This window comes from Chelon labrosus, assembly GCF_963514085.1.
Source record: "Chelon labrosus genome assembly, chromosome: 3".
Taxonomy (NCBI): Eukaryota; Metazoa; Chordata; class Actinopteri; order Mugiliformes; family Mugilidae; genus Chelon; species Chelon labrosus.
The window spans coordinates 19,621,035-19,638,312 of record NC_140339.1 but is presented as its reverse complement, the minus strand read 5'-3'; the positions used below and the strand labels follow the sequence as shown (position 1 = coordinate 19,638,312).

Here is a 17,278-nt window from a genome sequence, read left to right as displayed (position 1 = left end):
AGTCCTACTGCTGAGAAGGAATCTCCATAGCAACGGCATACATGCATCTAATAAGAGTGTCAATTAATGCTTTTCTCAACAGCTGATTGATTTTTAGTGCTTGTTTTAAAATGGAGGGCAATTAGCCTGGTGAGAACTTAATTAAAGGTCTTTAAAAATTCTTTAGCAGAAGTTAATTCAGACTGTAAGATGGGCTAATGAGTCTGACTGGATTTATAATTGACTTCAACCCGCGTGGCATAGCTGCATTGTGCGGGCGGAGGTGTGATCCTCATCTGCAGCTTCACCGCCACCCTGCTGCGTTCATCAGGCATCACAGCTCTCGTTGCATTTGAATCCACATAAAAAGGCACAGGGCGTCCGATCAGCGTGAACTTACATAGATGTAGATGCATAATTAACTAATAGCAAATACGGTGGTTTCTCTGAAAACCCTTTCAAGTCAAACGCGTTGCCATAATTTATGATTTCTCACCAGCGTCTCTGATCACATACCAGAGCACAGATTGAGATTAGCAATTAATGTTGAAAATAAAATAAAAAAACACATGGTACAGAGTTGTCACTTTTACACATAAGGTGTTGATTTCTTGTAAGGGAGCTTGCTGAAAGAGAACAAATCTTTGAGAGGGAACCTACTGCGAGTGTCCAGGGTGGCGCTATGATTAAAGGGACCTCAGAGGGCTCCAAACATCCTTTATACAACAAACGGATAGCAATCTTCCGCCCACAGTGACCATGAATCACACAAACAAATTTGTGTATAAAGAATCATCCTGCGTGCCCACATACGTGCAAACACGCTCGTTTCTTTTGAATAAGCTCAGACTCACATTTAACCAAAACTACTTTTTCTTAGGTCCGTTTAGTTTGTGCTGTAAGCACTGCATGGAAAAAGGGACTGCAAAGTGCAAAGTGGGAGTGTGAACCATACCAATGGTAAAAATGAAAGAGCATAAGTGACAGATTTAGTTAGCATTTAGCTTTTTTAGTAGATAAACACATAGGTTTCACTGAGGAGTAAATTAGACTGCTGTAGGGAGGTGAGACAGACGACCATCCTAGACTACAATCTTTTTAGATTTTTGATACAGGCACAAATAAGCTCCGCTGCAGCCTCCATACTTATTATTAATTAACTTACACATAATAAATTCATTGTATTGGAGAGTTATTGGAACTGATGGGATTAAAATTACCACAGAAAAATACCATTACATGGCAGATTAGGTTCAAATGTCCCTTCTGAAACATGCCTTACAATATAAAAACAACTTTTACCATCTATGTCTGACATTAACGCCTGTATTCAGACAAAAGCACACACAAATTAAGATGGTTTCAAAACCATCTCCCTTATTTCCTCACTCATTACCTTAATTCTTTACAAAAGTACAAATCAGCAAGTAAATTGTGATATTCTCATGATTGCTTTTCTACATGGATTTTCCGTCAGTGGGATATTTGAAATTCATAAACAGGGCAGACTCCTCTGCCCACATCAATCTGGAAGGCAAACTCTGTGCTGCTCTCGCTTCCCATCCTGCGTGTCCTTAATGAAGCAGGATTGATAGCACGCCAGCGGAAACACAGCTCACCTCATCAGCGACCAGCCAGGGGAGGGACGCCCTCCAATAAATAGTGCAGTAAACACACAATTAAGGGCCCACATATCACCGCTCTGTTATTACATCCTACCAATTAAGCATCAGGGGCAACCTCCTCATTTGTATCGCTTTACGCCTGTAATCAGTAATTTAGTAATGATGTGCTGAATCTCAGCTGCAGGCTCCATAACCAGCGAGAGGGTGAAAGTGGGTGGTGGTGACGGTGCAGCGTCTGTCTTCTAAGCCGGGGAGTTTTGGCTGTTGTGTGGAAAACAAAATTGAAAGTTTCTGCATGTGAAAAATGTATGACATGCGCAGACTTTTGTTCTAATTATCCTCAGCCTCATAATTAATTCTAAACAGCCACGAGCTGTTAATACATTTAACTGATGCTAAGCTATATAGGCCAACAAAAGCACGGCAGCGGCACGCTCATCCACTCTGACATTCACTTTAATATTGATAATGTTTCAAGCTCCAGGCCTTTTCTCATCAGGGCGATCTCAGAGGCTGAATGTAGTGTCAAAATGAAAGGTGCGCTGGAGTGAGCGAGTATGCATTCATAATCTGTTTTTAGCACCATGTCTTGCACACAAGGGATGAGCCTATTCACTGGAAGCGGTTCAGCGAGCGTGGACCTGCCCAACCTCAGAAGCTGCTGGAATGGGTTTTGAATGTTTATGTTTGACTGCCACCTGGTGGAAGAGATTGGTAAGAGGTTGGCTGTTGTCTTTACAGGTATCAGACAAGCAAGCACTTTAAATTAAGAACATCTTCAAACTTTGGTCATTATGGTACTTTCTGTAAGGTACTTAAAGTACTTTCAGGGGAACATAAATATAGTGTTTACTGACTCAAAGACATGACAAAGGATCAAACATATTCTATAACGTTCAAACATAGGCCTGTATCAGCCTAGCTGTTCATACATACACCGATCAGCCACAACATTAGGACCACCTGACAGGTGAAGTGAATAACATTGACCATCTTGTAACAACTTTTAGATCTGGCATTCATTCGTGTGGATGTTACTAAGACGTGTACCACCCACCTAGACCAGACCAGGCACCCCCACCCCATAGCAATGACAATCCTTGGTGGCAGCAGCCATCCCCAGCAGGATGCAGCCTGACACAAGCACACACACAAAAATGCCTTAGGAACAACTCAAAAACATGAAGAACAGCATAAGGTGTTGACCTGGCCTCCACATTCACTAGAAGCAAGAAGCAAACTGATCAAGTATCTGTGAGATGCACTGGAACAAGCCTGGTCCACAGAGGCCCCTCCCTTCAACCCATAGGACCCAGAGGGCTATGGGTTGAGGGGAAAATGATATTGCCAGACACCACAGGACACCCTCAGAAGGCCCATGTCCATTCTCTGATGAGTCACAACTGTTTTGGAGGCACAAGGGAGACCTACACAACATTAGGAAGGTGGTCATAATGTTATGCCTGATCGGTGTATGTTACAAACTGACTCAGGGGCTGCAGCATAACGTAGAAACCAGATATTAAAGTTACAAAAAGAAATAGTTTATTTCAGAAACCTGAGACATTGTGAGCTTCTGCAGCAAAAGAGGAATGACTCCTGAGGGCCTTTCCAGCCATGCCTTTCATCAACACCCTCCCAGACGTGGCTGATTAAGGTAATCAAGCCCATCAAAGACACTTTCACTGCCACTGCAAGGCTAGTAGGGATACATATTCTGGAAGGACCTGAAGAGGATTCAGACAAAACATCATTAATGCTATGGCTACGGTATCTTTTGATCGCCTTCCTATTGAACACCTTTGTGATGAACTCCACTGCAACATCCGAAATAACACCCACTCATACGCCTTAAGCAGTTCTACTGATAAACGATCAGCTGGAACACTGGGTGACTACGGCTTTCCATGTGACTTAAGTTTCTTTTTAACAGTGCTGACGGCATTCAATAATCAAAGGTGTAGAAGTTTCCCAGAAGTTTTCAGGGGGCTTTTATTATTCACCAGGGATTAGAATTCTCTCCCAGAGTAATATTATGGATCATGAATATGAGGCATGAAAAATAATGCTACTCTATACAGACTCCTCTGGGCACACTGTGCCAGGTTAAAGGCAGATATTTAGGTTGTCTTCGACTCACCGAGTTGCTGTAGTGTTTCCTCAGCCTGTGCTGCCACTGTTCATCATGTGCTGTAGCAGCAGTATCTCTGTCAGGGTTTTATTGACTGTAAAATTGTGATTCAGTACATGTACCTTTGCAAATATTCTCGTGGCGGTTTTAAAGGAAGCACTTCCCGCCAGGAAACTAGAACAAAAGTATCAAGTTGGGATTTTTGTAATGTTGCCATAATTCGGTTTATTTGAAGTTGTGATTGAAATTGTTGGTCTTCAAAAGTGGGAGCGAATTCCCTGGATCATTTAAAAATGTCAGCTAAAACAGTTCTTTAAACTGGCTAAATATATAGATTTTTATGAAGTTTTCAAGTTACTTGAAAATGCTTTAATTACAAAATGAACATATACTGTGTATAACAAAATGGAAGTCTTCTGGTATAACTAAATATTCTGACGTCAGTCTGCTCTACAGCGGCCTTTTTTTACTCTTCAGTGATCCTTCTTGTTCTGATCCTTGGAGCAGATGGTGGCTGTTCACGTTTACGGTACTGTTGCAGGGAATTTACAAGTGTTTTCTATACCAAAATGCCCTGGTGCCCTAACCGTCGCCCATTCACTCTGTGGCAGATTGTGCTAAGGGGAATTCAAATAGTCATCAGGTTCATGGATGAATAATCTGACAAGAGTGAAAAATGTGTACATCATTAGTGTCTTACTCTGACAGCATCAGTTAACAATTAACAAAGCAAATGAAAAAATATGAATGCATGAATAATACATCAGAGCCATCCTTATTAACATTTATTACTATTACAGGGGTAATTAGATTGATGTAAAGTGTTGGTAGATATTTTAGGAATTGTCTTGAGTCAGTTTGACTACAGACCAGCTACGTATCAGTCTTACTTGTTCCTACTATAGACAGTATAAAAACAGTCTATGGTCCCTACAAAATACAAATTCTTGAAATGTCCGTATTCACTCTTGTCCTCTGTCTATACCCCATCCATGTATTTATGCTCAGAGAGGTATTTACCTACGCAACTTGTTAATAGATGTAAAGCCATTGTTATTCTCATCCGGTAGCTCATTCAACAGCCATCATTCCAAAATGATGTATGATGCTGGCTGTTTGAAGTGCAGAAGTATGTCAAGATCGGGATGTTGTGCTGTCATGAATGTGAATGTCTTTGAGAGGAATACGATGGTTGATGACTGTGTAAGAGGATAAGTTAATATGCAGAGGTTTGTAGATCCAAAACTCTTCACTAACTATGCAATAAAAACTGCTAAGAGTAATAATTATGTATTTAATTTGAATTAATATTTCATCTTTGTTACTTTTGTTAGCGGACTTATTTACCACCACCTGCACACAAATCCAAGCTGTGCTTCAGCCTCAGCCTCTGTGTCTGAATATCAACTGATGAGTTTTCCATTCCCATCCGTTCCATAAAATGGTCTGATAATGAAAAATAATGTTCAGCCATTGGTAAGTTTACTTTCATATAGAACAGGAGTGTCAAACTCATTTCAGTTCGGGGGCCACATACAGCCCAGTTTGATCTCAAGGGGGCCGGACCAGTAACATAACAAAATAATAACCTATAAGTAACGACAACTCCAGATTTTTTCCATTCGTTTTAGTGCAAAGAAGAACAAGTAAATTAGGAGAATGTTTAGACTTACTAAACCATCCTTCAAAAACTTTTAATTCCTTAAGAAAAATAAGTGTAATTTGGGCGCATTGCGGTCTGCTGTTTAGTCCTGGGTCTCAGTGTTGTGTTCTGTCCACTTCTTTTTCTAAAACACTGGACAAATTAGGGATAGCAGTTATTTTCATTGTAATGTAATTTTCACACTCGCATAGTGCAAATTCATGCTGCAGGCCAGATTTGACCCTCTGGCGGGCGGCTTTTGGCCCACAGGCCGTATGTTTCACACCCGTGATATAGAACAATCGTGAACTAAATTTACTGCACATTTAATGCTGGTTTTATGATACAAATGTATGGACTCTCAGCTGACTTTGGTCAAATATATATGGTGCTTATCCATGAATCTAGACGACACTTTAACATAGTCTAAAAGAGGCATGATCATGCCATAAAGAAACATTTAAGGCACCATTCTGTCGGTTTCCGTTGTCGGCTAGAATGTTGTATTGGCAACATTAGCATGTGTAACACCATGGACAGATGTGTGCTGATGATCCCCGCTGAAATGGCTTATCGTGCCTGGCATTCAAATAGACAGGGAAGTTTTATTGCAGGCAACTAAAGTCGCAGAAGGAGATATATTGTGGTAGCTCTATTTAGTCCACTGTAAAACAAGAGTTCATTTAATACGCATGTGCTTATTGCAGATGTAAATGGATCCACAGTAATTATATTTTTAGTGTTTTGCTTGGTATGCATTGTACTAATTTGTCTGTAAAACTACATGTGTGAAAAGAAATTTTACAGACATTTACAAACCACAGACTTTATGTCCAGCCCAGCTGGTGGTAAGCAGCAGGCTAGAAAACACAATCTATGTTTTCACAAAGGCAACAACTGTTCCTTTATGCACTTGATCTATTTAGCACCACAGTGTAATTCTTTGACACAGCATGATAAATTGATACAGAAATCCTTTTAGTTTAACCTTTAGCTGCACGTTATTCTGTTTCAAGTAGTATATAGGAAGTTCTGTTATACTGTTTATATTATTTAGTTAATCCTTGGACAGTGTCAACACGAGATTTTTACGTGTGGAATACAAATACGTACAATTTTCCTGCTCTTTCCCTTTCCAATATTGTATCAACATTCGTCAGTGGAAGTACCAGGATGATCTCCAGCACTTAAAGGTTTGTGTAGGATTGTATGTCTTGCAAAGCATGTCGACTACACACCAGTATCTGGCCTAACATTTGCTAGAAAACGGCTTTGTGTTTTTGAGTTTGTCATGTAATGGAAAACCTTTTTAAAGATTGATGACTCATCCTGCACTGGTGGGCGTATAACAATGCTGCATCCTTTGAAACACACATTTTCATCCATCCAGAAGGCTTCAGATCGAGCCTTGAATTTGAGTGGTGCATGCTTTTTTCAGGTTGGGCTGGTTGTCCTCCGTGGCTCTGTTTTTACAGAAAACGAACAAACATACTCAGTAAAATTGCACTCTTGAGGGAACTTTAAGACTCGCGACTGACTTCGAATTATTTCAGATACAGATGGGTCACACAAGCAGGTAAATCAACCCATAAACCATAAAAGACTTAAGGGCTACTGTAACAGCTTTTTAGGTTGTTAATCATAGGTTGATTCACTGCGCCACAAGGGAATTTTTAATAGCCTTCGTGCACAGTTTCCAGTTTTAGTAATGGATTATTAATGTGAAAAAGACCCTTTAAATTTGTCCAAAGCCCATTAAATGACCCCTGACTGATTAAATTAAATGACTCACTTTAAACATTAAAGGCACACTGGTTCATTTTGGAAATTAAATTAAACCGAAAAGAAAAATCAGAGGTAATCAATTTCTCTTTTATGATGTGTCAAACACCATGAGGCATGAGGCAAGACATGAGCCACACTGTTGTACCGTGACACCTGTCTCTTTATTATAATGAATATTAGAGTTTATTTGTCATTTATTGCACATGTAGGTGCACTACCCTGTGAACTTAATCTGAACTCAAAAGTAGTCCTACATGTGTAACATTAGTTCCTTTAACTTCAAGGCAGGTTGCGTGTTAATCTCATCCACATCCATGCCCGCTGTTTTCCTCCACACATCCTGACACAAAATTCCAGCCAAAGGAATCTGGCAAAGCTGCTAATTTCTGATTCGGTCTGGAACAAGAGAATATCAAACAGCCGCTGTCGCCAGGTTGTCTGCTCTACAGGGAAGCCGTCACAGAGGGAGACGCAGATGCAAAAGAAAATAAAGTTGAGAGAAGATGTGGGCGCATGGAAATATGTTTCAAACTGAAGAGCATGCAAATTGATATTCTTCAAATATACGTTTTCAAGGTGTGTGTGTGTGTGTGACTGTGGAGGAGCAGCAGCAGGGGATGCATCTGTATCGTCGTCGACCGATAAGAAGCAACATTTAGTGACACCCTTCATTCTGACTGATGGTGCTCTGTGAAGCTGCAGCACTCTGTGAAGAAGGTGGTGTCCCCCATCCCACGGGCAAGGCGGTAAACAAGAATTACAAAATGCTACGCTGTCACACAGGAACAAACAGATGCCTGAGAGACAACGATATTATTCACCATCTCTGTTTTAGTTCAGATCTTTCATCCTCTCATTCTCAGTCGTTACTAAAGCGATTATTAAGTGGTAGAGAGGGAGGAAACAATGTCATTACGACTGAAATACTGGACAGAGATCTGAGGAACATGATAGGAAGGACAGAAATAAAACAGAGTGATATAGAAATCATAAGCGCAAAGAAAATGAAAACGTCAGTTCATGTGTAGGTGGATAAATAATGAAATGCTCACATTTATAATATCAGGCTATGTGGTCATCTTTGATGGGAGTTTACTGCTCTGATTACATTCAGTAACCTTTTTTTCACAGCAGACATTTTTATTTCTCAAAGTAAGGAAAGCACAGGTGTGTTAATGATGGCTGCACTATGCTTAAGGATGGCCCTGCTTTTGTGCTTGCTGGTTCGCTGTCATGTCTCAGTGGGACACTTAATGGAACCGAGCCATCTTCAGCACACCTGTGCTTTGTTTTAATTTAGGAATGTCTAAAGCCCTGTATTGAGTTGATATGGACAACAGGACTCCACGTGGACTTTGAATCAACACTTAATGATTCTGAATTGACTGACACGTTTGTTTTAACTCAGCTAGCACGTGTTAAAATGTATCGCTCACAGTAATTGAGAGAGTGCATACTCATGTACGGTACAGAAAAATAAACATACACTCACTTGCCAGCTTATTAGGTACACTAGTCAAAACAAATGCATTCTAATATTACGATACTGCCCCAAATCTCACTGGAAACAGCGTACGAAAGGTGGTAATTCAACTATATGATTATTTTGGAGGATGTAATTTGTGGTGTTGTTATTTATCCTAGCCCACTGGCTAAAATACGGTTGTCAAACCATAGTCTCCAAGCTGAAAACACGGTAGAATCTGTGTGAATTATTTATTTTTACTATAGTGTACCTAATGACAAGTTCATGGCAAGTCAGTGTAATTTCAGCATTGTCATCAAAACTTCCCTTTAACTGAAAAATTAAAGAATTGGAGAGTTGGGCAGCACAGTGGCGAGGTGGTTAGCACTGATGCCTCGCAGCAAGAGGGTTCAAGGTTCAAATCCATGGGCCGACTGGGCCTTTCTGTGTGGAGTTTCCACGTTTTTCCTGTGTCTTCGTGGGTTCTCTCTGGGTACTCCAGCTCCCTCCCATTGTCCAAATACATGCTTGTTAGGTTTATTGGTGATTCTAAATTAGCTGTAGGTGTACCCCGCCTCTTGCCCGATGACAGCTGGGATAGGCTCCAGCTGCCCCGCGACCCCTCAAGCAGTTACAGAAGATGAATGAAGATGAAATGGAGAGTAGGTGTTTATCAGTTGAATGTCTTTAACCTTTTACAGATTGACAACCAGGTTTGATTGATCCTATTGTGCTCTGCAACTAACTCCAACCCTTACTCAGGCCACAGTGGTCAAGTTTAACTCTGTTCTGGAGAGGTGTACCATGAACTCCTCCTTCAATCATTTTCTCAATAGGAGCCTGGCAATCATAGCCCATATCACCGGTGTTCAAATCAATGCACATAATGCACCTACAATATAATTAGTATTGATGGAACTGTACTTTGTATGTATGATACAGACACACAGCTGCAGTTAATATTAGCATCAGCAATGCAATATAAATAATAATAAAAAAGTCATATACACAAGGGACTCTTCTTGCACCAGATAGACTTTTGGAATACTTTGGTAATTTTACAATACTCTGAAACTTTGCCCATAATTTATCTGTAGCCTCTAGTTATTCTTTTATTGTCTGTAGAAAGTTCTCAGAATAACTTCTCGTTGCTCCCTGTCTTCCTCCATACACAAAACTCAAAACATAACGTATTACCTTGAAATCAAAGTTACAGTCACAGAAGTCTTGTTATTACATTAAAACAAATCAAGGCACACATTTTCTATTATAAAAGTAATATATCGGATTATCTACTCCTCAAAGAATATGTTTTGAGGTTTTAACCTAATTTGATCTGTGAGTTTTTATTATTCACCTCATTGTTGTAGCTGTGAATATAACAAGTTGTCTTGTATAAGGCCTAGTTTATATTAGTGCATTTCTGCCATCTGGCCTCTGTCACAGACGAGAGAGCTGGACACATTACTATCCATAGTTAAGTTAAATGTCAATGAAAAAAACAAATTAATTAACGTGATGCTGGTGGAAGGTTTTTTTTATTGAAATGTCTCGAACATAGTTAAGGATAAACTAGCAGCTGTTCTGCAAAATAAAAAGTCTTTCTGGATTTCGTCACAAATAATTGCACTGATTTAAATCGTTTTGTATTTCAAAGACTCATAGCTAGTTACTATGTTAATTTCTTTTGTTTTATTCCTGCTTTATTTATTCAGAGGTTGTTCATTTACAAGAAAGATTCAATTGATTTTAATTTGTTTCCTCATCATCAGAGACATTATCATCCAGTTCAACATTCGGATGATATTAGAATCAGTCTACTGTTTGCATTTGTGCAGTGCTAGACTTGAAAGCTTGATAAGCAGAGTGATCCTTCAAAAGCTTTCAGCAATTGATGCCAAGGATGGTGCTGCTCCAAGAGTGAATACATTCATGCATAGGCTCCTGAGGACTTATTGACAGCAAGAAAAATCTAAAAATTAAAAAGAAGGGGGGAAAAAAGCATTTTAAGGTGCATACCTCTGCAGACTGTACCACCTATAAATAAGACTATTGTCAAACCTCAAAACTACATTAGAGGACTAGGGGAAGAAGATTAGGGCCACCGTAAAAACAAACAAACTCAATCAATAAATAAAACTTAATGCATGTTTGAAAAAAAAAACACCCCTGCTGTATTTTATTTTATTTGTCTGTGTTTTATTCTTGCACGAAATCGCTTCCACACGCTGTCATTCATAAATCGACCGCAGGGCGTCGTCGTTGCTCTCTCTCTCTCTCTCTGTCTTTTTTCTCTCTCTCTCTCTCTCCACGCGCCGGGCTTGCCTGCCCTGCCGCGAGGTCACGTGACACATATGTCAGGGGACAGCATGGCGGACATTCATGTGGAGCCTCAAAACAAATTACACCGACTGTCCAGCTAACCCCGCCGCGAGGAACACCGATACCGCGCGTGTAGCCGGGCCGGCGGTGCCCGAAGAGACAGCAGAATGGACGAGGACAACAAACTCCAGTTTCCGTCTCTGCCCGCAACCAAGGAGGACCTTCTGGTGAGAGCACAGCAGACTGCGCTAGCCGACACGTCCACTGAGTCTGACAAAGCTAATCTGAGCTAGCCTCCGCTTCTGTCTTATTTTCGGGGCAGCAAAAATATGTCCTCAGGAGGAAGTTGTGTTTGTCTTAAGGGCATAACACGTTGACGTGGAAATGTTAAACAGGCTCGAGTCTTTCTTTGAATTCGTCCATATCAGTGGTTCCTTACTAAGGCAGCACAGAGTAGCTAACTAACATTAGCCACGTATGTACATAAAGTAAACTAGCATACACTTCACCCCTGTCTTACTAAAACCTTGCATATTAATTCCCATTTTACAGGACTGGTCCTATCCAATGAGACGAGAAATGCAGGTATGTACGTCTGTTGTCTGTAGTGAAAAAGTTATACTATTATTTAGCAGTTTGTTCTAGACAGTGTTCACCATGCCACATTTAATATTATCATCATATTCCTTATGCTACTGGTGGCATTAAGCTCACTAGAGATTGAAAACCCGCAAGGCACAAACTTCACATGCATTACAGGTTTTATGAATGCCTACACTCACTTGCCAGTTCATTAGGTACAGTAGTGAAAGCATAATGCATACTAATAAAGCAGCCCTGCACAAAATCCCCCCTTCATGACTCATATAATGTTTAGTTTATGTTGAGATAGCTAGGATGTAATTTGTGGTGATGCTAAACTGGATTGAATTAAGTGTTTGTTATTTTATCTAGCCTGCTGACCCAAAACCGGGTTATGAAAATAATGGAAACGTGTCGGTACAACACAACACAGTTCAATAGTACCACATACCACAGCCTTCAGAATGAAAACACAACTGAGTCAACAGCTCTGATATTTTAATCCAATGCTGAATACCTTAACCGTCATGTGGATAGATGTAGATTTAGTGTAGTCCATTAGTTTCCACTAGTGTACCTAATGAAGTGGCAAATGAGTGTATACTGGCTGTGAGAACTTTAATACACCTCTGTTTTGCCCACGGGCATTCACAGATCACGCTTGTTGTATTTAACACGCTGCTACAATGTCATGTTGACATGTAAAGGCAACACATCTCATCCTGAGTTGAACAGCATATGATAACGTTTGTCGTGCTCTTGTATCTTTCTGTTCAGGAGATATTGCCAGGACTGTTTTTAGGTCCCTACTCTGCTGCAATGAAAAGCAAGGTAACTCTTACGGGACTCAACAAATAAAAGAAATGCATTTCACATTTATTTATGGCTTTATCACACTTCTGCTTTTCTTTTCCTTCACCTAGCTGCCAATTCTTGAGAGACAGGGCATAACGCATATTGTGTGTGTCCGGCAAAACATTGAAGCCAATTTTATTAAACCTAATTTCCCTCATACATTTAGGTAAGTAGGAAAGCCCCTGGGTCATATTTCATGTGACATGTATTCTGCGCTTCTTATTTCGTTTTGACAATGAGTGGACTTAATTTCATCAAGTGCTTTCTTGCAGATACCTTGTGTTAGATATTGCCGACAATCCGATGGAAAACATAATCCGCTTTTTTCCTATGGTGAGTGGCCCTCTTGCTTCTGTCTCTGTGAGCTTTTCACTCACTGCAAGATATGGCATTCATTTTGTTCTCCGTTTCATTTTCCTCCGAGCAGACTAAAGAATTTATCGATAGCTGCTTAGCAACAGAAGGTAAGGATGAGTGCAGTTCCCATTTGTCACGCTCAGAGTGTCAAGTATGCTATCAATAATCTCTGTTCTTGCTCTCTTAGGAAAGGTACTGGTTCACGGTAATGCAGGGATATCAAGAAGGTGAGGCTTGTTTTTTGAAATGACATCATTTTCAGTTTCACTTCCTGCATTGAATGTCATTATATAATATGACATTATGTCTTGAATAAAGCACCAGCACCTGCAGTAGCGAACACACAAACAATGTACTTCAGTAAAAACAAGACCACATTAACCGACGTAGTCGCTGATGCCTGTTTTGTTACCACAGCAACCCATGCAAATAGATTGGTGCATCTGGACACACAGTCTGACGTGATCACAGACAGTCTATGCAAAATATCTGCTTTGGGAAACAAAAGTGATTTGATCGAAGTCTTAACACAGCTTTAGTGACTCAGGAGTCTTCTGAACACACTGCTGTGTCATTGAAAGGGTGAAACACGTGAGAATGATCGAGGAGCAGTTGGACTAAAGGAAAGCTGTTACACAGATCGATGCATTCTCATATTGATAACCTGAGTAACCTTACTTCTCTGTGTCTGCTTTATTTGTTGTTTTTTAGTGCTGCCTTAGTGATTGCATACCTTATGGAAACATTTGGGATTAAATACAGGTGAGTTATATTTCCTCGCAGCAGATTATTGCTGTGTTTTAACTCGGTAGAAAACAATTTATGTAATTTAAGTGCGATCGGTGAAGCGGTAAACTGAGTTATTATGGAGAATTTTCTACTTACATTGACCACTGTGTTGTTTCTACTTTCTGCGAAAATATACAAAACCACATAAAAGCTTCTGCATGAGAATGCTAGAAATCTAATAAAATAGTTTTGCAAGTCTGGACCCAAGTTTTTGAAGGCTTGCGTAATGTTTTGACAACCGTAGCTTTACATCGTTAATCCAAGACTTTGTCAGGATTTCAGATTTGTCACAGTTTTTTCCCCGGTGCATCTGTACACAGTTGTGCACATGTTTGACCACACCTTTATGAACTTTTATGGCAGTTGTGGAACTGTTTCATTATCTTAATCCCATATGTGTAAAGTGGCATATTTGTTGGAATACTCAGTCTTTTGCCAAAATATTAGGTACACTAGTTAAACCGAATGCATGCTAATGTAACATTCCTGCACTAAGTCCACCTTCATGCCTGTTACGATGTTCAGTTTGAGATGAAACAGCGTAAGAAGTTATGTTAATCCCATATAAGTAACGTGGCATAAGTATGTGTTCATCATATGTATATATCTTACGTATGTATGTATCTTACTGTTTGTAGTGGTTTTTCAGTGGTTTCGGGGGCTGTAAACGTAACTTCATGTTCTCTCTCCGTAGGGATGCATTCAGCCACGTCCAGGAGAGGAGGTTTTGTATCAATCCCAACGCGGGCTTTGTGCATCAGCTCCAGGTGAGACCCAAACTACAGATAAATATGTCTTAGGACTAATCAACACTTGTCCAGCCTATAAATATACATGTATAAGTCATTGCAGTGAATGACTGAACTACAGATATGAATCAACCTTGTCTCAGGGTTAGGGGTTGTACCGACTAGTCGACTTTACTGTTGTGCCATGACGCTTTAAGCAGGAAGTCAACTAGTCAACTGTCACATGACAATAACAACACGGTTGCCTCATAGAAGACAGGTGAGGAGTCATTGCAGCAAACTAGCAGTGGTTCATCTTGTATCCGGAAATACTTCACTAAAGATTAAGCCCATTCTACTGTGACATGCAGAATATGTAAGTCAGTCTTGAAGTACAACAAAAGTACTACTGCATTACACACTCATCTGAAAAGGCATCCGCTAGCATTAGCAAAGGAACAGTCAATTAACAAATCCACCTGTGTAACAGAGAAAGAGGCTGCACATCAACAATTTGCTGGTGAATTCCATATCGTCTGAAGTTATTAGACCTTTAGCTGATGTACACGGAAAACCATTTAGAGCATTCTGTTCTGTTAGTTGACATTGTTGCTGTGGTTAAAGAGTGTTGCTTTTTTTTGCTGAGTGAGAGCCATATATTAAAAGTGTCAGACTGACTGTGTTGATGGTGTTGACGTGGGCTACGGCCAACAGTCGCCCACACCTTCTTTTGTGTGAAACGCTGCAATATGTATTTAGATCAAGAATATAAATTTCTTTGTTTCTACAGTGTCTACTAGTCAACGTCGACACGACTTTAACCACATAGTAGTTGACTTTAAAAAATATGAGTAATTCAACCCCTACTCAGTGTGTAATGAATCGGTCTCTGGTACTTCATTTACAGAAGTAAAATAATACAGAGAAAATAATGTAAAATAAGAGATTCTGACCATATTATGTAGGCAGTCACATACAGAGAGGTAAAGCTTTCAGTGTGGATCCAGCATGTGTTCTGAATCAGGCTTACTCCAATCTGCTTTTGGTGTGACTTGGCAGAAATGTTTTTCTCATCTGCTGTATGCAAATACCATGGAGATGGGATGAGGGCGTGTTCATGATTGGGGTTTTTTGCTGTTAGAAAGCTGTCTGCAAAAAAACACAATGAACTCATTAATAGACCTTTTTCATCGCAGACATTTGAATCGTACAATCGAACAGTAGGAATAGCACATGTGTACTGATGATGACTGCGTTGTAGTTAGGGTAGATCTGGCTTTTGTGCTTGCTGATGCCCTGTCATGGACATAGACTGTATAAAATATGGACGACACGCCATCACTTCGTTTTATTGGTCAAACAGATGCTAGAATTCCTGGGATATGGGTGAAAACATCCTGTTTCTATAGTACATGTATGTGTACATGTACTATAGTGTTTTAGTTTCCTGTCCACTAACATGGAGGGGGTGGAGCTTATGACCTATACTGCAGCCAGTCACTAGGGGGAGCTCTACTTGCTTTGGCTTCACTTTAGAGGAGCTGTCCTGTTGTCCATTTTTTATATACAGTCCACGGTCATGGCTTACTGGGAAGCTTGATGGAACTGAGCCATCATTAATACCCTTTATTTTCCCAACTCTGACAAGTTAGAATGCCTGCAGTGAAAAGAGTCTATTAAGCATGTAAGAAGTCAGACAAGAAGGCAATACTCTCACAAGTTGATGATGCACATGATCATTCTATCAGCTATCCTGGTGTTACTGATGATATTCCAGTAGCCGTGATGAGTAATATATGGATTGCGTGTGCTTATTTGTTTTCCTAGGACTATGAAGCAATCTACCTGGCCAGATTGACCATTAAAATGATGTCACCGATGCAGTTGGGCAGGCCGTTCTCTCTACAAGCTGGGATGCCAGGTTTGTACATAAAGCACACGGTTAGAAAACAGATAACAGAAACATGTTGGTGTTAAATCCAGTCCAGTTTAACAACCCGACAAACTACACCCTCCAAAATGATCATACAGTTGAATTACCACCTTTCTGTTGCAGTTTCAACATAAACCATCAGTTATTTCTGTTGAAAAGATGCTAACATTCAAAGACTTTCTGAACTAGCTCATGACTAACTTCTTTTAAAGCCATGCTTCTTGTTTTCTGTTTCGTGACAATTTCAAGGTTTGAGAAGCGATTTAATCCAGACATTTCAGTTATTAAACGGTTAAAAATGTAATTTTCCTTCTTGTGATTGGAAACTCAACTCCCTGCGTCATGCTGTGTCAAATGAGTGCTGCATGTTCAGTTCTTTATTTTCACCGTCACATGTCTTCAGCAGGAAGCCGTAAACGGAGCCTGGAGGAAGATGAAGATTTTGGAGCAATGCAGGTCACGGCAGCACAGAATCTATGAGCTTTGCAGATACTTAGCCGTGTGGCACAGTGCACTCATTTTTACATTTTTAATGGGATTAAAAATGTAAATATTTGAACTTTTTCTAAGGGGATTGGATGGGGGTGGGAGGGAGGACCACTCGTGTCTGGGACATGGAGTACTGATGGGGCAAATTTGATAACTTTTTTTTTTTTTCCTTGAGCTGTATGCACTGATGGGAGATTTTTTGCAGTTTTATAGTATTTAAAGCATTATGCATTTGCAGCGGGACAGTATTGCAATAATGCACTTTCAATACTTGAATTTGTGTCGACGAACAGAAGGGGGAAGTTGGCAAAAGGGAATGAAGCCAGGATGTCGCTGAGTGGAAGACACTACAAGAGGAATAGCTATGACTTAATTTTGGGAGTAATAGGATTATTAACTAACATCAGGCGTAATATGGGATTGTAAGGAATGGAAAAATAACTCACTGCTTAATAAAAAAATAAGTCCTGTACAGCTGTCTTTAAATCATTATGTCATACAGTGCTTCACAACTACACATTTTTCTTTCCAGTATTTAAATTTTATATTATTATTTAAAGACATGTTTTTGGGATGTAGACTTGTGTTCTTTCATA

The 17,278-nt window shown here is 40.0% G+C and overlaps 1 protein-coding gene across 1 annotated transcript; it reads left to right on the top strand.

Annotated features, from left to right (window-relative positions):
* Window positions 1-10,992: 10,992 nt before the first annotated feature.
* styx (serine/threonine/tyrosine interacting protein) lies at window positions 10,993-17,156 on the top strand. The gene is made up of 11 exons (XM_084541732.1): window positions 10,993-11,176; window positions 11,502-11,534; window positions 12,309-12,362; window positions 12,455-12,552; window positions 12,659-12,719; window positions 12,814-12,850; window positions 12,931-12,970; window positions 13,455-13,505; window positions 14,227-14,299; window positions 16,088-16,181; window positions 16,597-17,156. The coding sequence occupies exons 1-11, from the start codon at window positions 11,117-11,119 to the stop codon at window positions 16,671-16,673; spliced, it is 678 nt and encodes a 225-aa protein (XP_084397858.1). The 5' UTR covers window positions 10,993-11,116; the 3' UTR covers window positions 16,674-17,156.
* Window positions 17,157-17,278: the final 122 nt, after the last annotated feature.